Source organism: Carcharhinus amblyrhynchos, chromosome 9 (assembly GCF_965287045.1).
Source record: "Carcharhinus amblyrhynchos chromosome 9, sCarAmb.v2.hapA, whole genome shotgun sequence".
Lineage (NCBI taxonomy): Eukaryota > Metazoa > Chordata > Chondrichthyes > Carcharhiniformes > Carcharhinidae > Carcharhinus > Carcharhinus amblyrhynchos.
Genome location: NC_137332.1, coordinates 94638154 through 94659774, shown reverse-complemented (window position 1 = coordinate 94659774; position 21621 = coordinate 94638154). Strand labels below are relative to the sequence as shown.

The following is a 21621-nucleotide window of genomic DNA, read 5'->3' as shown; positions in this document are numbered from 1 at the left end:
ACCCTCTTCGTCAGGTGAATGGAGAGTTCTGGCCTCAGACAGAGCATATAAAGCACAGACAGTTTAGAGATTACTGATTAGAATGCCATAGAATTTGAACTTCGCATTCTAATCAGTAATCTCTAAACTGTCTGTGCTTTATATGCTCTGTCTGAGGCCAGAACTCTCCATTCACCTGACGAAGAGGGTGTCCCTCGAAAGCTTGTGAGTATATTATCAAATAAATAGGTTGGACTAAAACCTGGTGTTGTCAGACTTCTTACTGTGTTTACGCCAGTCCAACGCCGGCATACCCACATCATCTCAAACTAATACAGCATCTTACCCTAATACACTTCCTTAAACTAGTACAGTCCCTTCAACTGATACAGGCACCCCAAACAATTCAGTCCTGCCAACAATACAACTCTTTAAAATATACAGATAGAGTCCAACTGATGCAGACTCTCCAAACAATATAACCCCTCAAACTGATAAGACTCTCCAACTAACATAATCCCTCAAATTGAAACAGACCCTCCAACAAGCGCAGGCCTTCAATTTGACACAACCCTTCAATCAGAAAGATTCTCGCAGATAATATAAAATAAGATGGAAGACAATATAAAATAAAGGGTAAAATTGTTAAGGGGTGCAAAAGCAGAGGGGCCTGAGTGTATCTATGCATAGATCATTAAAGGTGGCAGAGCGCAGATGGAGAGGTGTTAATAAGGCAAATAGTGTAATGGGCTTTATTATGGGCACAGAGTACAAGAGCAAGGAGGTTCTGCTTAACTTAAGCAAGACACTAATTAACATCCATTGGAGTAATGTGTATAGTTCTGGATGTCAACTAGGAAGATGTGAACGTATTAGTGACAGTGCATAAAACATGTACAATAATGGTTGAAACAATGAGAATCTTCAGTTATGAGGATAGATTGGAGAGTTTGGGACTGATTTGCCTGGAGAGAAGAAGGCTAAGAGGAGATTTAACTTTCAAAATCATGAGGGGGATGGACAGAGAATGTAGGGAGGAACTGTTCCCACTCATAAAAGGATCAAGAACCAGAGGGCACAGACAATAAACTGATTTTCAAAAGAAGTAAATGTGATGTGGAGAAAATCTTTTCACCTGTATCAATCCCAAACTAATCATGCTGCCCCAATCTTTCTCCCCCCATACTCCTGTATCAATTCCAAACTAATCCCACTGCCCCAAACTCCTCTGATATGCCTGTTTATTCCCAATATAACTCCACAGCTCCATTCTCTCCCCATACCCCTGTGTCAGTCCCAAACTAATCCCAGTGTCTCCCCAGAGCTTGTATCAATCCCAAAATAACCACTCTGCGCCAGTCTCTCCCTGTACCTTATGAGTCACAATCTAACCGCACTATCCCACTCACTTCCCACACCTCTGTATCAGGTTAGTCAGGGCACGCATCAGTTATGGTCTCCAAGATTGCTTGGATCCACTACAATTTGCCTACTGCTGCAATAGGTCCACAGCCAATGCCACCTCCCTGGCCCTGCACCCAACCGTCGAACACCTGGATAACAAAGACACTTGTGTAAATATTTATTGATTACAGCTCAGCCTTCAATATCATTATTCCAATAAAACTCATGTCCAAACTCCATAGCCTAGGCCTCAACTACTCCCTTTGAGACTGGATCCTAAACTTCTTAACCCACAGACAAAGATAGACAACAACACCACCTCCACAAGGCTGTGTCCTCAGCCCCCTACTATACTCCTTATACACCTATGACTGTGGCCAAATTCCCCTCCAATTCGATTTTCAAGTTTGCTGATAACACCACCATAGTGGGTCAAATCTCAAACAATGACCAGGCAGAGTGCAGGAATGAGATAGAGAATCTGGTGAACTAGTGCGACAACAATAATCTCTCCTCAATGTCAACAAAATGAAGGAGATAGTCATCAACTTAAGCGTAATGGAGGACGTGCCCCTGTCTACATTAACAGTGATGAAATAGAAATGGTCAAGAGCTTCAAGTTCCAAGGTGCCCTGGTTCCTCTATACTGACACCATAGTTAAGAATTTGATTGTGATTTGATTTGATCTGATTTATTATTATCACATGAATTGATGTACAATGAAAAGTATTGTTTCTTAAACGCTATACAGACAAAGCATACCATTCACGGAGAAGGAAACGAGAGAATGCAGAATGTAGTGTTACAGTCATAGCTAGGGTGTAGAGAAAGATCAACTTAATGCAGGGTAAGTCCATTCAAAAGTCTGATGGCTGCAGGGAAGAAGCTGTTCTTGAGTCAGTTGGTTCGTGAAAGCCCATGAACGCTTTTACTTTCTCAGAAGGCTAAGGAAATTTGCTACGACTCTTACCAACTTTTACAGATGCACCATAGAAAGCATCCTTTCCGGATGTATCACAGCTTGGCTCCTACTCTGCCCAAGACTGCAAGAAACTACAAAGCATTGTGAACGTAGTCCAATCCATCACACAAACCAGCCTCCCATCCACTGAGTCCGTCTACACTTCCTGCTGCCTTGGAAAAGTGGCCACGCACCCGAACATTGTCTCTTCTGCCTTCTTCCATCAGGAAGAAAAGGAGACAGAAGTCTGAAATCACATACCGACTGATTCAGAACAGCTTCTTCCCTGCTGCCATCAGACTTTTGAATGGAGCTACCATGTATTAAGCTGATTTTTCTCTATAGCCTAGCTATGACTGTAACACTGCATTCTGCAAACTCGCCTCTCCTTCTCCGTTATATACTCTATGAATAGTATGCTTTGTATAGTGCACAGGAAACAATATTTTTACCGAATCTCAATACATGTGACAAATCAAATTAATTCCAATCTAATCCCATTGCCACACTCTCTCCCGATACCCCTGTTGTACTGGAGAATTTCTTGTTTCCCAAGTTGTGATAATTAAACTTAACAACATTTGCTCTTCTAAAAATCAGCTAGTTTTATTATCACAAGACTGCATGCAGTATATGGCCAAATCTTGGAAACAGAGAGCAGTCCACACTAACTGCTGATTCCATCCCAAGACTGCGCCCGCTACAAGGATCAATTCAATAATTATACATTTTTCTTATCAGCTTACATGATTTTAGTAGTACAAGCAGTGGTACATTGAACAAAACAAATTCTGTGACTCCCTCATTCCCGACCTTGGTTCTGTGACTCCTTCATGCCTTGGTTTCTGTAATAAACAAATTCTGTACTCCTTCATCCCCAACCTTATCTAATGTCTCGTATGTTATCTCACAGTGTATGGAGTCAACTGTGTAAAGGCTGACCGCTGCCAAGCATTTGGCCTTCACTGGTTGTGGTCATTTCTTTGTTCAGAGTCAGTCAGCTTTACAGGGGTCTAGTATTTTGAAATGGCTTGGTCTGCTGTCCTTACTTTATACTAAATACTTGACCATTTTTCCCATCAGGATACTGCTTCATTTGTACACTATCACACTCCTGTGTCAATCCCAAACTAATCACACTGCCCTACACTCTGCCCATACTCCTGTGTTGATTCCATACTCTATGTCAATCCTAATCTAATCGCATTTCCCCATTATCTCCCCATTTTTCTTTGTCAATCTCAAACTAATCCCATTGCCCCAATCTCCCTCATATGCTTGCATCAATCCTAAACTCATCACATCACTTTGCATTCTCCCTAACGTGCACTTTTAATCGCAGTGTCCCAAACTCTTGTCCATAATCTTTTCTCATTTATAAACAAAACCCATTGACAGCCATTCTTTTCACATTGCTCAGCGTCATCATTAAAATAATTTCCCCATCCTCATTCCCTGCAAAGCTCTGTATAAATCCTAAACTAACCCCACTGCCCCATCTCTCCCCATAATCCTGAATTCCACTGTCCCACTCTCTCCTCAAAATCATGTTTCCTTTCCTCTTTTAATACTTCATCAAATATAATTTCAATGTTGTGATGTGCTATGCTTCAGCCATTGTATGTGGTGCAATTCTCCATTCTACAACAACCTTTATGTATTGTTACATGTATTGGTATACAGTGAAAAGTATAGTTTCTTGTGTGTTATACAGACAAAGCATACCATTTCTAGAGTAGATGGGGGAGAAGGAAAGGAGTGGGTGCAGAATGTAGCATTACAGTGATAGCTGGAATAGATTAATTTAATGCGAGTTAGTCCATTCAAAAGTCTGATGGCAATAGGGAAGAAGCTGTTCTTAGGTCGGTTGATATGTGTTTCCTGAGTGTTCCAAAGAATGCAGAAGTTTTTTTTAACACAAGTCATTTTGGAAACGACTGCAGAAAGCACATGTAGAGTTAGGTTGCAGATCAATATGCTCCGACTGGATGGTGATTAGGCACTTGGGGCTGAATGAATGACTCCTGCTCCTCTGCAGACTGACACAAAGTATAGTGTGTTTCCCAATGGTTGAGAAGGTGACTTTCAAAGAAAGTTGTATGAATAGCTGAAGAGGAAATATTGCAGAGCTAGGGGGCAAAGAGAGTTGGAATGAGCTTAATTGGATAGCTCATTCAAATAGCCTGCAATGATATGGTACCAAATGGCTGCCTTCATGGAATCAAAGAATCTCTACAGTGCAGAAGGAGACCATTTAGTGTCGAGTCTGCACTGACCACAGTCCCAACCACAATAACCCCAAATATTTACTCCATTAGTCTCTCTAACACTACACATTCCAGGAACTAAGTGGCAATTTGGCATGGCCAATCCACTTAATTTGCACATCTTTGGACTGTGGGAGGAAACCGGAGCACTCGGAGGAAACCCACGCAGACACGGGGAGAACATGCAAATTCCACACAGACAGTAACCCAAGCCACAAATTGAACCCAGGTCCCTGGAGTTGTGAGGCAGCAGTGCTAACCACTGTGCTACCATGTTTCTCTGCCTTGTTTCTGAGAATCTCGCATCCCAGTTTGTAACTAGTTTCCCATCCCTGATAGCATCCTCGTGACCTTACACTACTCTCTCTGTATGTTTATATCCTTTCTCTATAGATGGTGCTGTAGCTGTGGACATATTAATAATGTGTTCAAATTTATTACCAGCAATAATACCTAGCCTGTGGATCTTTGGGTATGTGAATATAATTGCATCACATGGTATTGTGGACATTTGTGACCAGTATCCAGATTGTTGATGCATATGTCTGGTCAGTGAAACTCTCCACCAGTTTGTAGATTTGTTCAATGGTCTCTCCACTCTGTCGTGTTCACCCTGTGTTTCAATGTGAGACACTCATTGCTTTCTTGTCTGCCTCTTTCTTTCTCTATACAGAAGCTGAAGTTCCTGAGGAGAAATCTGGTGCAGGGACAGTGATCTGTGCTCTGGGACTTGCCCTGGGAATCATCAGTGCTGTTGTAGGGATTATCCTACTGATCAAAGAGAGACAGAGGCTGCAAGCTCAACAACACGGTATCTAGGGGTAAGTACATGTGGAGCATAAGCTGTGTGTATCATTAACATTCCTGGAAGTGACTGTCAACCAAAATCCCTTTTCCTGATTGTTGGTCACTGAACCCTCGCAGCAATATACACAAATATGCATATTTAATGAGTTTGGCTGTTATACCCCATATTAACTCTTACACAGAAAGAACTTTCACGCTTCCATAGCATGCAGGATAGTTTCCCTCAAGAGTGTTCAGGAGAGGAGAACACTTTCCCTTTCTGATATTACCTTGCATAGAGTCATAGAGGCTTACTGAATGGAAACAGGCTCAACTCGTCCACGCCGCTCAGTTTTTATGATTAAGCTAGTCCTAATCACGCTTATTTGGCCCATATCCCTCTAAACCCATCTTACCCATTTGCAATTACACCACAACACTTATAAAACAACTAACTTTATAACCTTTCGAGCCTTTCTCATGAGCACGTTCATCCCCGTTAGCAGTGTCACTGGGCATCTAACAAAGAACAAAGAACAACACAGCTCAGGCCCAACAAGCCCGCGCCGCCATTTTAACAGTCAGTGAATGCGTCATCTACCTTCTTCTACCTATGACTTTTCTCTATGCCAGATTTGGGGAGGCCTAATTTAGGGACAATTTGTTAACACCAATCAGCCTAAAAGCATGTTTTTGGGGTGTGGGAGGAAACTGGAGCACCCGGGGAAAACCCACGCAAGCACGGAGAGAATGTGCAAACTCCCATAGACACTGACCCAAGTCGGAGATCCAACCCGGGTCTCTGTAACTGCACAGCAAACAGTGATAGTCACTGAGCTGTCATGTTGCCTGTCAATTGGTCCAGTTTAAGTGTACACTAACGACGTGAAGCACTAGGCAACTCTCGAAGCAACATCCAAGAGCAGCCCTCGCACAACGTGTATGCCCCTTGTGGCCAACGAGGCAGACCAAATCGCCTGTGGGTATAAAAAAAAGACATCAATAAACATACATAGCTTATACAGACATTCACGGAAGATCCCCAGAAGCTCAAACGTAAGACAGGTGAGCCATAAATTATGTTGGACAGCCCATAGGAATCTATAGATTCCCAGGAACGTCCTGAGGCTCTTGACCCTTATTTAGGACAGTCTTTTGTATCCCTCCATCTCTAGTCTGCTCATATGCCTATTTAGGTCAGTCTTAAACAACTCTCGTGTACCTGCCTCCGCCACCCTACTTGGCAGTGCATTCCAAGATCCCACAACCATCAGTGTGAAAAACCTTCCTCTAACATCTGAATTATACCTCGCCCCTCTCACCCTAAGTTTGTGATTTTTGTATCCAACCTGGGAAAAAGCTTCCCACTGTTCACTCTATACCCTTCATAATCTTACACACCTCTACTGATCTCCCCACATTCTCCGTCTTTCCAGGGAGAACAGCCCCAATTTGCCCAATCTTTCCTCATAGCTAAGACCTTCCATACCAGGCAGCATCCTGGTAAACCTCCTCTGCCCTCTCTCCAGGTTCTCCATGTCCTTCCGGTAGTAAGGCGACCAGAACTGGACGCAGTACTCCAAATGCGGCCTAACCAATGTTCTATACAACTGCAACATTAGACTCCAGCTTTTATACTCTATACCCCTTCCTATAAAGGCAAACATACCATATGCCTTCTTCTTGCACTTGCACCCCTAGGTCCCTCTGAATTTCTATACTCTTAATAGTTCTACCATTTATCGTATAACTCCCCCCTACATTATTTCTTCCAAAATGCATCACCTTGCATTTGTCTGGATTAAATTCCATCTGCCATTTCTCCGCCCAATTTATCAGCCTATCTATATCCTGCTGTATTGTCCGACACTGTTCATCACTATCAGCAAGTCCAGCCATCTTCGTGTCATCTGCAAACTTGCTGATCACACCAGTTACTCCCTCTTCCAGATCATTTATGTATATTACAAATACCCTTAGAACTGAATATTTTTAAAGTAGAGGCAGATAGATTCTTTGTAAGTAAGGGGATGACAGGTTATCAGGGGTCAGTGAAATGCAGATTTGAGATTATGATCAGATCAAATCATTATTGAATGGTGGGGCACTCTCGAGGGGCTAAATGACTCATTCCGCTTCTTTTTCATATGTACAATAATATTTCTGTATATTACGAAAGTACCTTCAGAATATGAACAATATTAAATATGGGTATATGCTCAAGGCCACCAAATAGTAGGAAGGAGTTAGAGGAGCAGATTTAGAGACAAATTACAGAAAGATGCGAAAGCTACAGAATGATGATGGTGTGACATTTCAATTATCTGAATGTAAATTTAGATGAAGAAGAAAAGAAAATTAACTATTTTCAATTATGTAGCACCATTCAGGTTTTACAGGCAATAAATTATTTTTGAAGTGTGGTGGTCTCTATTACAATGTGTAGAGCAGTGTAACGGGTGAAGATAGAGTCATAACATATGTATGAGACCTTCTCGATCATCAGGAAATACTGTATACTTTGTGTCAGTCTGCATAGGAACAGGAATCAATCATTCAGCCCCAAGTTCTTATTCCACCATCCAATCAGATCATACTGAAGTACAATCTAACTCCACTGGCCTCTGCTCCACATTCCTTGATGTCTTTGGATAATAAAAATATATCAATCTCAAATGTAAAATTAATAATTTATCTAGCTTGTTGTGTTTTTAAATTTCACTCCCAAAATGTCCGTCTCTAATTTTTAAACTACATCACTTAGACTCAACAATGGATGAAAATAATTTCTCTCTATCGACCTTATCCCAATAATATCTGGAATATCTGATCACTTCATCCCATAATCTTTGACAATCCGGGGAATATAACTCTTATTTGTTTAATCTAAAGTAAAGATAAAGTTTATTTATTGGTCACAAGTAAGGCTTACATTAACACTGCAATGAAATTACTATGAAATTTTCCTAGTCGGACAATCTGGCGCCTGTTCGGGTAAATGCACCTAAACCAACAAGTCTTTCAGACTGGGGGAGGAAACCGGAGCACCCGGAGGAAACCCACTAATTTCGCTAAACCCACTCATCTCTCCTCACCATTTAACCATTGCGGTCTAGGTATCATTCGACTCAATCCACTGCCTTCTCATCTATCCTTTCTATTGCAAGGGCCCTGAACTGTTCCCAGTAATCTAGGTGTGGTCGAATCAGGGCTGAAATATTTCTTCTACCTCTTTGGATTCTTTTCCTCCAGAAATTAAACCACCTTTCCATTCACCTTTCTGATTATTTCCTCCAACAATTCATGACATATTAATGATCTCTGTACAGAGTCTCCAAGACTCTTTGAAACGCGACTCTTTCTAGTTTTTCACCATTTATAAAATATTCTACTCTCCTTGGAAAAGTGGATGGCCTCACTTTTCTACACAGATCTGTTTTCCAGTTTTACCCATTGACAGGTCCCCTGAATGAACAGTTCACCCAGTGCCATTCCTTGTTTCCATAACCCTGCACGTTCTTCCTCCAGATAATAATTCAATTCCTTTTTGAATATGTCAATTATACCTGCCTCCAGCATATTCTCAGGCAGTGCATTCCAAATCCGAACCACACTGTAAAACCTTTTCCTCCTCTATCGGTTTCTCTTTGTAATTTTACTCCCATTTATACATCTTACTATGCTGCCTGTTTTTGTCACAGGTAAATTTGGATAGATGGTTTTCTATCCCCTCATCTAACTCTTTAATGAGTAAAGTGAATGGTTGAACTCCAAAAGCAGATTTTTCTGAGACAAATTGTACCAATTGGAAAACCTTTCAATTATCCCTACTCTGTCTCCTGGTACTCAGCACCTCCTAACAGGGAAATAATTTACCTTCAGCTCATGGGTTTTGACTTTAACAGTCTCTTATGAGAAGCTTTATCTTTCATTTCACTTGTGCTGCCTGAGCCGGATGGGAAGCTGTCATTGGTGCATACTGCTTACACCACTGCAGGTAGAACTGCCTCTAGCTGTGTTACCTAGAGAACTTTGTGTCCCTTGTCTTCTAACTTCTCTGCTGATCTTGGGCAATCTCTGACCATGAAATTCCATTTCAGGACTGTCCCTATCCAATAAAATAATAAATATTTGTCAGTAAGCACAAGGCCAATGTAATGGTTTATTTCGAGTCAATGCCTTGTAGATAAAGCAATAAAAATCTGATTTTCATTTCTTCAGGTCACAGTTCCTTTCAATCTTCCACAATTCTAACGGGCAGATCCCTCCTCCTCCTCTTGATGGTGCCATCCTTAATTCTTCATCAATTGCCATTTGTGGCCTTATTTTCTGCTTTACTAAAACTGCATTGAAAAAAATCTTTGTGCTATAAAACTCCAAGGGGACAATTCTCCCATTCTGACCCACTAATTTTATGGTGGGTCGGGTTGGGAGAAGCGCATGTCGACCATTTCACGGGATCCCCACAAGTGTTTACAACCTGTGTGCATCTTCCAATCAGAAAAAATGGTGCAACTGGAATCACATTGAAAACTGCTAATTTGCATCACTTACCATAGTTTAGCATGTCATTATCGGGATTGAAACAGCAACCTCGACCCTTTCGTTTCACTTCCCACCTCTTTGGCGTGAATCAAAGTAGATTCATAAAGATCTCAACCTGGCCTGGCAACCTTGAACTGGCTGAGATGATAAGTGCTGTGGACCTGTTTTGAGAGGAGTGTGGGGAATACTGCACGCAGGCCCTGGAGATGCTTGGTGGGCTTCCTTCTGCTGTCCTCAGGTGCTGGCCCGTGTACCAGTGATATCCGGGGTGAGGGGAAGCTGGGGACTTCTATTTTCACAGGCAGGTCCCTGAAGGAGTTCTGCTCAGCCTTCACCACCAAGGCAGTGGCATTGTCTTGCTGCTGGATGTGGTCAGGGACTGCACTGAGTGCTGGTGTTCCAGGGTGGGGGAGGAACGCACTATGTGCTCCCTGCGGCCTAACCAGATGAAGCAACTGTTGCTGCAGGCCGGGGTGCAGAGGTTCAGACATGGACTGCATGGAATCTGCTGTCACTGAGCACAGAATGGTGCTGCTTTGCAGTCTGTCCCTGCCCTGTGACATGGACCAGCAACAAATGCCTGTAAAAGATGCTGCAGTTGCACACATGGTAATGGTTCATGGGTGCACATTGTCCACATCTGCACACTGACCTGCATAACCTGTACCAGCATTTGTCATGATGGGAATCACACACAACCCTAATCAGGCCAGCATGGCACCATGGATTGTATGGGGTTGATAGCTCCCACAAAGTTTATTCATTAGTCACAAGCAGGCTTACATTAACACTGCAGCAAAGTTACTGTGAAAATCCCCTAGTCACCACACTCCAGCACCTGGTCAGTTCACCTGAGGGAGAATTTAGCAAGTGAGGGATTGGTGCTGGATCTATGCAGCTAATGATGATGATTCTATGCTCTTTCCAAACCCCACTGTGCAGATGTATTTTGGACTAATAGATTTGGAGCTGGACATTATGGTGGCAGAGGAGGAGGCGGCTTCGGAGGTGGAGGATGTGGAGAGCCGCAGAAGCAGCCAATACCAGTCCCTGCAGAATGAGGGCAGCAGTCTGCTGCTGAGGGCCAGGAGATGGGTGGGCAGGCTCCCGAGAGGGTGCACAGAAGGCAGAGGGTGCTGAGGCCAAGGAGGTACAAGTCCCGGAGTTAATTTGAGGCCCTCTCGGTGGCAATGTGCCATCTCTGCTGCTGCTCTCCAAGGGCATGGTGCAGCACCTATGTGAGGTGCTCACACACCTGGCACCTTGGAGGGCGGCCACCCTGTGGAAGTTAAGGTTATGGCTGCCCTGAACTTTATTTCATCTGAGTTATTTCAGGCACCCAGTGGCGACCTCGTTAAGGTCTCTGTGCACAGATGTGTGTGGCAGGTCACAGGTGCCCTGTATGCATAAACTTTGAGGACCGTGCACAGCGGGCTGTAGGCTTTGCTGCCATTGCTGGGATTCCCAATGTCCAGGGAGCAGTGGACAGGACACACATCACCTTGCGGGCCCCACATGCAGGATCCCAGCAATTTGTGAACATTCAGATTGCCTGTGACCATCTAACGAGGATCACGCAGGTCAACGCACTCCATCTAGGGAGTGTCCATGACAACTTTGTGATCCGGCAGTCGGACTCTGGGCTGTTTGAAGACCAGCCCAGGTTCCCAGGATGGTGACTGGGTGACGAGGTTTACCCGCTAAGGTCATGGCTGATGACGCCTGTGCAGAGGCCCCAGACCGTGGTGGAGACTCGCTATGAAGCTCATGCAGCCACCCGGTCCATCATTGAGTGGTGCATCGGCCTGCTGAAAATGCAGTTCCACTGCTTGGACTGCTCTGGGGGGCCCTCCAGTATGACCCTGTGTGTGCTTCATGCATCGGGATTGTTTGCTGCAGTCTACACGAGATCGCCTGGCAGTGGGGAGACCAGCTGGAGCAGGAGGAGGAGGACAAGGAGGAGGTGGAGGAGGAGCGGCGAGGCGGACATCCTGCCATATGAGGAACCAGAGGAAAGATGGCAGGTGGCAATGGCAGGTGTCCAGCAAGGAGGAGCAGCGTGGGATACCTTGATTGCAGCCCGCTTCACCTAGCTGGTGTTGTACAGTGAGGGGGGTGCAACCAACACACATCCATTGCACCCCAGGAGCAAGTGTGGCCGCTATTCCCCCTCCAAACCAACCTGGGCCCTCAAACCACCACATCACCCTTTCCCTGCTCCTGTTATCCCACCATCCCTTCCCCCAACCGTATTAATGTGCCTGGGCTGGCAGTGATTGCGAGTCTTGTTTGAAGGCTGGAGGATGATGAAGACTCGCTGTTGTGCACACTAGGGTCCTGCCCCTGGTGCAACTCAAGCCTGACTCCTGCCTGTACCCTGAATGCACGTTTAAATCATAAACAATTGTGGTCCCAACACTGATCCCTGAGGCACATCAGTAGTCACTGATCACCAACCAGAAGAACACCCATTTACCCCCATTCTTTGCTTTCTGTTAGTGAACCAATCCTCTATCCATGCTAATACATTACCTGTAACATTGTGCACCTTTATCTTATGTAGCAGTCTTTCGTGCAGCACCTTGTCAAATGCCTTCTGGAAATCCAGATATACCACATCCACAGGTTCCCCATTGTCCACTGCACGTGTAATGTTCTCAAAGAATTCCACCAAATTAGTCAGACATGAACCTATGCTGTGACTTACTAATGGGACAATTTATATCCAGATGTCTTGCTATTTATTCCTTGATGATGGATTCAAGCATTTTCCCTAATGTAGAAGTTAAGCTAACTGGCCTATAGTTACCCACTTTTTGCCCATCTTTTTTAAACAGTGGTGAAACATTTGCTGTTTTCCAGTCTCCAGGAACCACCCCAGAGTCCAGCAAATTTTGTAAATTACAACTAGTGCATTTGCTATTTCCCCGCCATCTCTTTTAGTACCCTGGGATGCATTCCATCAGGACCAGGAGACTTGTCTATCTGTAGCCCCATTAGTTTGCTCAACACTACCTCTTTCGTGCTAATAGTTTCTAGGTTCTCACCTGCCACAGCCTTCCTGTCACCAATTTTTGGCATGTTATTTGTGTCTTCCACTGTGAAGACCCACACAAAATACCTGCTCAATGCCTCAGTCATTTTCTTATTTCCAATTATTACATCGCCCTTCGCATCCTCTATGGGACCAATGTTTACTTTAGCCACTCTTTTCTGTTTTTATATTTGTAGAAACTTTTGCTATTTGTTTTTTATATTCTGAACTAGTTTACTCTCATAATCCACCTTACTTTTCTTTATAGCTTTTCTCGTGGCTTTCTGCTGACCTTTAAAGATTTCCCAATCCTCCAGTTTCCCACCAATCTTTGTCACTTTGTATGCATTTTCTTTCATGATTTGATATCTCCTTTATTTCCTGAGATATCCATGGCTGATTATCTCTTTTTCTACAGTCCTTCCTTATCACTGGTATATATTTTTGCTAAGCACTGTGAAAGATCGCTTTGAAAGTTTGCCACTGTTCCTCCATTGTCCACCATAAAGTTTTTGTTCCCAGTTTACCTTAGCCACTCCTCCCTCATCCCTTTCTAGTCTCCTTTGTTTAAGCACAAGACACTGGATTTTACCTTCTCACACTCCATCTGTATTTTAAATTCAACCGTACTGTGAATTCTTCTTCCAAGAGGATCCCTAACTGCAAGATCATTAATTATTCCCGTCCCATTACCCAGGATCAGATCTAGGAGAACTTGCTCCCTTATCAGTTCCATTACATACTGTTCAAGGAACCTGTCACAGATACATTCTATGAACTCCTCCTCAAGGCTGCCTTGACTGACCTGTTTTGACCAATTGATATGTAGATTAAAATCCCCCGTGATAATTGCTATACCATTTTTACATGCATCAGTTATTTCTTTGTTTATTTCTTGCCCAGCCGTGAAGTTATTATTTGATGGTCTATAGACTACGCCTATCAGTGACTTATTCTCCTTACTACTTCTGGTTTCCACCCAAATGGATTCAATCTTTTTTTCCATAGAACCGATATCATCTTTCATTACCGCCCTGATATCATCCTTAAATATCAGAGCTACACCGCCTCCCTTACCTTCCTGTCCGTCCCTCCCAACAGTCTGATATCCCTGGATATTTACCTCCCTGTCGTGACCATCCTGCAACCATGTCTCGAGTGGCCACCAAATCATACTCATTTGCAATGATTTGTACTGTCAGCTCATTTACCTTCTTTTGAATGCTAGGAGCATTCAGATGAAGGGATCTCCTGGGTGAAGACCCCAGCATAGGATCAAGCCCTCCCTCCTCCCTTGGGGTGCCCAGTGACCCCGGAAGTAGTCCATGGGACATTAGGGTAGCTGGACTGAGCTCCGGAAGCACTGGCTTCACCCGGTTCTTCCGGTCCTGGAGGCCTAGGTGCTTCTGTCCCATGATATGTGATCCCTCAGACTGGGCCATGCTCCTTAACCCCTCTGCTTCAGCACTCTAGGAGCAGTTCAGGTTCTGGAGCCCCTCAGCAGTAGCCTTTGAGCCTGTGCTAAGTTGTCGAGGCTCACAGCCACTACCTACTGTATCTCCAGAATGCCAGCGAGAGTCCCAGCCACGGCCAGCAGTGTCTCCCACATGCCCCCGGCACCCATGGCCATCGAAAGCTGTGCCTCCTGGATACCAGAAACACACTCCCCCGTGGCCCATAGTGTCTCCAGGATGGCCTGGACCCTGTCACACATGAGGACAGACCCCTGAGCCAGACTTTCCATTGCGGTCACCATCCTTGCAGTGTTGGACTGGATCTCACGCTGTGTTGAAATCTCCTCCTGCACCAGCACTCTGTTTGACTCCCCTAAACAGCCTTGCAGTCGCAGCATGGTTGCTAACAGTCCTTCCACAACTCCCTGGGTTTCCTGATGCATCTCCACCTGCCTTGGGAGGAACAAACCCAGAGGCCCAGCAGCTGGTTTGGGGACAGCTGAATCCTGGCCTCTGGCAGAGCTCCACGTGTCCGAGCCCTTGGATGTGCCCCACCCCCACCCGATGTACATCGGCGGCTGTGATGTGCTCACCAGATCGTGCAGATTTAAGGGATGCCATTGCAGATGTTGTAAGTTGGTGCCTCTGCATGCCACCCGCTGTCTCCAGTGAATGGTTTGAGTACCTTGATTTTCACAGTAGCTGTGCACTGAGGGCCCTACCCCACAGACATCAACGTGCCGGGAACCTCTGGTGAAGGTTGGGATAAGTACATCCCTGTTGAAGGCTAATCTGAGACAAATTAGTCTTAACTGTGGGATGCAATAACATTTATTGTTGCCAGTAAAAGTGCTACCAAAATAAGTGCTCATGTATAACAAGTGCATGTGAAATTTGTACAATGCCTGATTATTAAATCTAACTGATGGTCTATTTCACCCATGCCTTGTTAGTGCTACTAGAACTTCTTAACTTTTTGTGGCCAACCATCATATCTCGGTGTCTCCCCAGGTCTTACATCAGAGGCGGGCCAGCTGCCTACCTCACCCCATGGCCTGGGATGCCCTTGGCAATCGTCCACTGGAGACCCTGGACCTTGAAGGCCCTGGCCAGCTTCCAGGTGTCAGGGATGTAGCTTCTTCATCATGATGCCCCGGTGTCAGGAAGGGGGGAATCAGAAGGTGTAGCCTCAGCCCCAGTCTCCTGGCTGGAAGGCCCTGGCATAGGCTCAAGCCCTTGGGATTCCTGTGGGCCCCTGGGTCACTCCTTGGGATGGCAGTGCTTCTGCAGTAAGCTCCAGAAGCTCTGGTGTCACCTGGCCCTGCCAGTCCTGGAGGACCGCCTACATCCTACCCATAGTGGTTGAGCCCTCAGTGATGGCCACCTGAGTCAGGGACCACCTGTCAATGGCCGCAGCAAGTGCCCTCTGAGACTGGGCCAAACTGTGCAGCATCTTACCCATGACCGTCTTTAACTGATCCACATTTTCAAAGGCTGCTGCCATACCTCATACCCTGCAAGCTCTGCAGCCCCTCAGCCATGGACCGCAAAACCTTGAGAATCCTGTTCAGTCCCTCATCTATGACCCACTGTGACGAAGCCTGCTGTGTTCTGCTGTGGCCTGTGGTGATTCAGCCATCGCTTGGAGCCTGCCACTCATCATTTCCACCCTTGCAGTTTTGGCCTGGGAATCACACAAGACAGGCAATAGCTGGTCTGCCTGAAAGCTTTGGGATTCCTCACAACTGCCTCATAGTCGGTCCAGTGTGGCCGTCAGCCCCTCCTGAATTCCCTGGCTCTATTGCTGCATTTCCAGCAGCTAAAGGAGAAGTGATCTCAGAGGCCCAGCCTGTAGCCTGGGGCCAGCTAAGTCCTCAACTCCAGCAGGCCCCCGCGTGCCAGAGGCCTTGGACATTCCTCCACCTGATGTACATTATCAGCGTCATGCGCACCAGAGAGCGATCCAAATGCCTTGATACTAACTTGATCCATCGATGTAGAATCCCTGGGATGGTGAACTGTGAGGTGGAAGCTGACGTCAAACTGGTGCCAGCCTTGGGGGTCCCATCATCACCTTGCTCTAAGGAGTTTTCTGAGCTGCCTTGTAGAGGGTGAATGGAAGCTGTATTTTAGCAGGACATACCTCTCCCAGTTAGTAGTCTAACTTGTCAAACATAGTGATCTGAAGGGAGGTATTTGATATAGAGGATTGGGATCCTAACACTATCCTTTGGGATATTAAAATCAGGTAGTGGTTTTGCCAATGGATAGCAAGCATTCCTACTGGAATCTTGTAGATGACATAAAAGTGGCCAGGTGGTTAACAGTGAGGTGGAGTGTCTTGGGCTACAAGAAAAGATAGACAGAATGGTCAAATGGACGGATAATTAGTAGATGTAATTTAACCCTGAAAAGTGTGAAATGATACACTTTGGAAGGAATAATTTGAAAAGAAGTACTCAAGAAACAATAGGACGCTGGAAAGTTCTGTGGAAAAAGGCAAGTTGGCATGTTTGTCCATGTGCCTCTGAAGGCAAAAGGACATGTTGGTAGGGTGGTGAAAAAGGCATATGGGACACCTGCCTTTATCAATCCAGGCAAAGATTACAAAAGCAGGGAAGTCATGTTAGAGTTGAATAGAACTTTGGTGAGGCTACAGCTAGAATACTATGTGCAGTTCTGGTGTGCTAGTCTACTGCTTACCTGTCTGGGAGAGGTGTGTTCTGATCGAGTACAGTGAACCACACCAATAAGGAGATTATTCCAAATTCTAAATACTCTGCTTGAGCACTTCTGATACATGGTAGGAGTTCTGTGTAAGTTAGGAAATGGCACACACCAAAGCCATGATTCACTATCCACTATGTCACAGATTGAAGACCTGAGTCAGAGGATTCTCAATGCGTGCTGCCACTGTGTGCTCACAAATTTAATTGAGTTTTTTGAAGGGATAACCAAGAAGGTAGATGAGGGCAGTGCAGTTGATGTTGTCTACATGGACTTTAGCAAGGCCTTTGACAAGGTACCACGTAGTAGGTGTTGCATAAAGTTAAATCTTACGGGATACAGGTGCGGTATCTAAATTGGCTTTTTGACAGAAGACAGATGGTGGTTGTAGAGAGTTGTTTTTCAAACTGGAGGCCTGTGACCAGTGGTGTGCTTCAGGGATTAGTACTGGGCCCACTGTTATTTGTCATTTATATTAATGATTTGGATGAGAGTGTAGGAGGCATGGTTAGTAAGTTTGCAGATGATACCAAGATTGGTGGTACTGTGGACAGTGAAGAAAGTTATCTCCAATTGCAATGGGAACTTGATCAATTGGGCCAGTAGGCTGATGAATGGCAGATGGAGTTTAATTTAGACAAATGCAAGGTGATGCATTTTGGTAGATTGAACCAGGGCAGGACTTACTCAGTTAGTGGTAGGGCATTGGGGAGAGTTACAGAACAAAGAGATCGAGGGGTACATGTTCATAGCTCCTTGAAAATAGAGTCACAGGCGGACAGAGTGGTGAAGAAGGCATTTGGCATGCTTGGTTTTATCGGTCAGAACATTGAATACAGGAGTTGGGACGTCTTGATAAAGTTGTACAAGACATTGGTAAGGCCACACTTGGAATACTGTGTGCAATTCTGGTCACCCTGTTATAGAAAGGATATTATTAAACTAGAAAGAGTGCAGAAAAAATTTACTAGGATGCTACTGGGACTTGATGGATTGAGTTATAAGGAGAGGCTGAATAGACTAGGACTTTTTTCTCTGGAGCATAGGATGCTGAGGGGTGACCTTGTGGAGGTCTATAAAATAGTGAGGGGCATAGATAAGATAGATAGTCAATATCTTTTCCCAAAGGTAGGGGAGTTTAAAAGTAGAGCGCATAGGTTCAAGGTGAGAGGGGAGGGATACAAAAATGTCCCGAGGGGCAATTTTTTCACACAGAGGATGGTGAGTGTCTGGAACAAGCTGCCAGAGGTAGTAGGAGAGGTGGCTACAATTTTATCTTTTAAAAAGCACTTAGATAGTTACATGGGTATGATGGGTATAGAGAGATATGGGCTAAATGCGGGCAATTGGGATTAGCTTAGGGGTTTTAAAAAGAAAAGGGCGGCATGGACAAGTTGGGCTGAAGGGCCTGTTTCCGTGCTGTAACCCTCTATGAATCTAAATTATAGGAAGGATGTGATTGCACTGGAGAGGGCAGAAAAGATTCACCAGGATGCTGCCTGGGATGCAACATCTTAGGTTACAAAGAGAAGTTGGATAGGCTTGGGTTGTTTTCATTGGAGCAGAGAAGACTGAGGGGTGATTTGATTGAGGTATACAAGGTTGAGGGGCATGGACAGGGTCATAGAGTCATAGAAGTTAACTGCATGGAAACAGGCCCTTTGGCCCAACTTGCCCATGCTACCCTTTTTTTAACCACCAAGCTAGTCCCAGTTGCCTGCGTTTGGCCCATATCCCTCTATAGCCATCTTACCCATATAACTGACTAAACGCTTTTAAAAAGAAAAAGTTGTACCCGCCTTTCTTACTACCTCTGGCAGCTTGTTCCAGACACTCACCAGCTGCTGTGTGGAAAAAATTGCCCCTCTGAATCCTTTTGCATGTCTCCCCTCTCACCACAAACTTATTCCCTCTAGTTTTAAACTCCCCTAACTTTGTAAAAAAATGTTGACTATCTATAGTATCTATTACCCTCATTTTTTTTATAGCCCCCCCATAAGATCACCACTAAAACTCCTAGCTCCAGGGGAAAAGTTCCAGTCTATCCAGCCTCCCCTTAGAACTCAAATCAAGTCCCAGTGGCATCCTGGTAAATGTTTTCTGCACTTTTTCTAGTTTAATAATACCCTTTCTCTAATAGGGTGACCAGACTGTACACTGGTAAGGCCACACTTGGAACACTATGTTTTGTACAACCTCAACAAGACGTTCCAACTCCTGTATTCAGTGTTCTGACCAATGAGACCAAGCATGCTGAATGCCTTCTTCACCACTCTGTCCACCTGTGACTCCACTTTCAAGAACCTGTACCCCTAGATCTCTTTGTTCTGTAACTCTCCCCAACACTCTACCATTAACTGAGTAAGTCCTGCCTTGGTTCGATCTACTAAAATGAATAACCTCGCATCTTTCTACATTAAACTCCATCTGCCATGTATCGGCCCATTGACTCAATTGATCAAGATCCCTTTGCAATCCTAGATAACCTTCTTCACTTATGTCACCAATCTTGGTATCATCTGCAAATTTACTGACTATGCCTTCTAAATTCTCATCCAAATCATTAATATAAATGACGACGGTGGACCCAACACCGATCTCTGAGGCACATCGCTGGTCACAGGCCTCTAGTTTGCAAAACAACCCTCTACAATCATTCTCTGTCTTTTGTCATCAAGGCAATTTTGTATCCATTTGGCTACCTCATACTGGACCCCGTGAGGTTTAACCTTGTGCAACAACCTACCATGCGGTACCTTGTCAAAGGTCTTGCTGAAGTCCATGTAGACAACATCAACTGCACTGTCCTCATCTTCCGGGTTATGGGCCAAGTGCTGGTAAATGGGATTAGGTGGGAGGTCAGGTGTTTCCAATGTGTCAGTGTGACTCAGAGAAACGTTGACGAAAGGAGCAGGAGGAGGCCATTCACCATTTATCATGACCGTGGCTGATTGTCCAACTCAATAGCCTAATCCTGCTTTCTCCCCATAATCTTTGATCCCATTCACCCCGAGTGTTATATCCAGCCACCTCTTGAATACAGCTGCTTCCTGTGGTAATGAATTCCACAGGCTTGACACTTTTTGGGTGAAGAAATGTCTCCTCATGGTCTACCCTGAATCCTCAGACTGTGACCCCTGGTTCTGGATTTTCCACCATTGGGAAAATCCTCCCTGGATCTAGCCTGTTCAGTCCTGTTAGAATTTTATAAGTCTATTTGAGATCCGACCTAATTCGTCTGAATTCCAGTGAAAACAGTCCTAACCTAGTTAATCTCTCCTCACACATAAGTCCCGCCAGCCCTGGAATCAATCTGTAAACCTTCATTGCACTCCCTCGAGAGCAAGAACATTCTTCCTCAGAGAAGGAGGTCAAAACTGCACACGATACTCTAGGTGTAGCCTCACCAAGGCCCTGCAACAACACATCCCTGCTCCTGTACTCAACCTCTCACAATGAAGGCCAACATACCATTTGCCTTCTTTACCGCCTGCTGCACCTTCATGCTTACCTTCAGTAACTGGTGCACAAGGACACCCAGGTCCCACTGCACACTCTCCTCTCCCAATTTACAGCCATTCAGGTAGTAATCTGTTTTTGCTCGATGGGCCGAAAAGCCTGTTCTGCGCTGTTTGATTCTATGACTTAAAGAGGAAAAGGGCAAGTAAAGTGAGTGTCAGTTCTCTAGCAAGTGACCATGGAGAGTTAATAGTAGATAATAAGGAAAAGACTGCTAAAATAAACAAATATTTTGCTCTGTCTTCACTATAGAGGATACAAAAAATATTTCTATATATAAGTATAGCTGTAAAGGGAGGAAAAGTGGAAGGAAGAGGGGAACTTACTGAAATTAAAATGACTGGGAGGTCAGAGAGCAAAGAGATGAAGCTGTGTGCTGATAAGTCTTTGGCTCTTGATAGACTTATTCCTGGAGTCCTAAATAGGTGGTTAATGAGGTATTGGATGTGCTGTTATTAAGTCAAGGTATATGCCCTCAAAAGAGAAAGGTCAGGCAAACAAATACAAATGAAATAGGAAATAAAAATTGAGATAAAGAAGAAAAAGAGTGCTTCTGACAGGTGTCGGATCAAAAATACCATTGTGAACCAAGAGGAATACGGAGCATTCAGAGAGAAGGTGAAAAAGCACATTGGAGAAACGAAGAGGGAAAATGAGAAAAAACTGGAAGACAACATTAAGGGAAATCCCAAAATGTTCCACAGACATATAAATAGTAAAAACGTAGCAAATAGAGGAGTAGGCCCAATTAGGGATCTAAAAGGGAATTTAAACATGGAGGCAAGGGACATGGTTTTGGTATTAAATGAATATGCTGCATCCGTACTAAGGAGGTAGATGCTATCCAGACCATAGTGACAGACAAAGAATTCTGTCCCTAGAGTGGTTCAAAATTGCTAAGTGTTGAATAGACTGTAGGTACTGCAAGTTGACAAGGCATCAGG

The 21621-nt window shown here is 44.6% G+C and overlaps 1 protein-coding gene across 1 annotated transcript in view; it reads left to right on the top strand.

The window, feature by feature from the left end:
* LOC145348094 (H-2 class II histocompatibility antigen, A-U alpha chain-like) overlaps positions 1-21621 on the top strand; it is a 76934-nt gene that overhangs the window by 41336 nt on the left and 13977 nt on the right. The window contains exon 4 of the mRNA XM_080196236.1: positions 5286-5433. Within this exon, the coding sequence (XP_080052362.1) occupies positions 5286-5431 (146 nt within the window). The 3' untranslated portion in view covers positions 5432-5433. The remainder of the gene's footprint in view (positions 1-5285; positions 5434-21621) is intronic.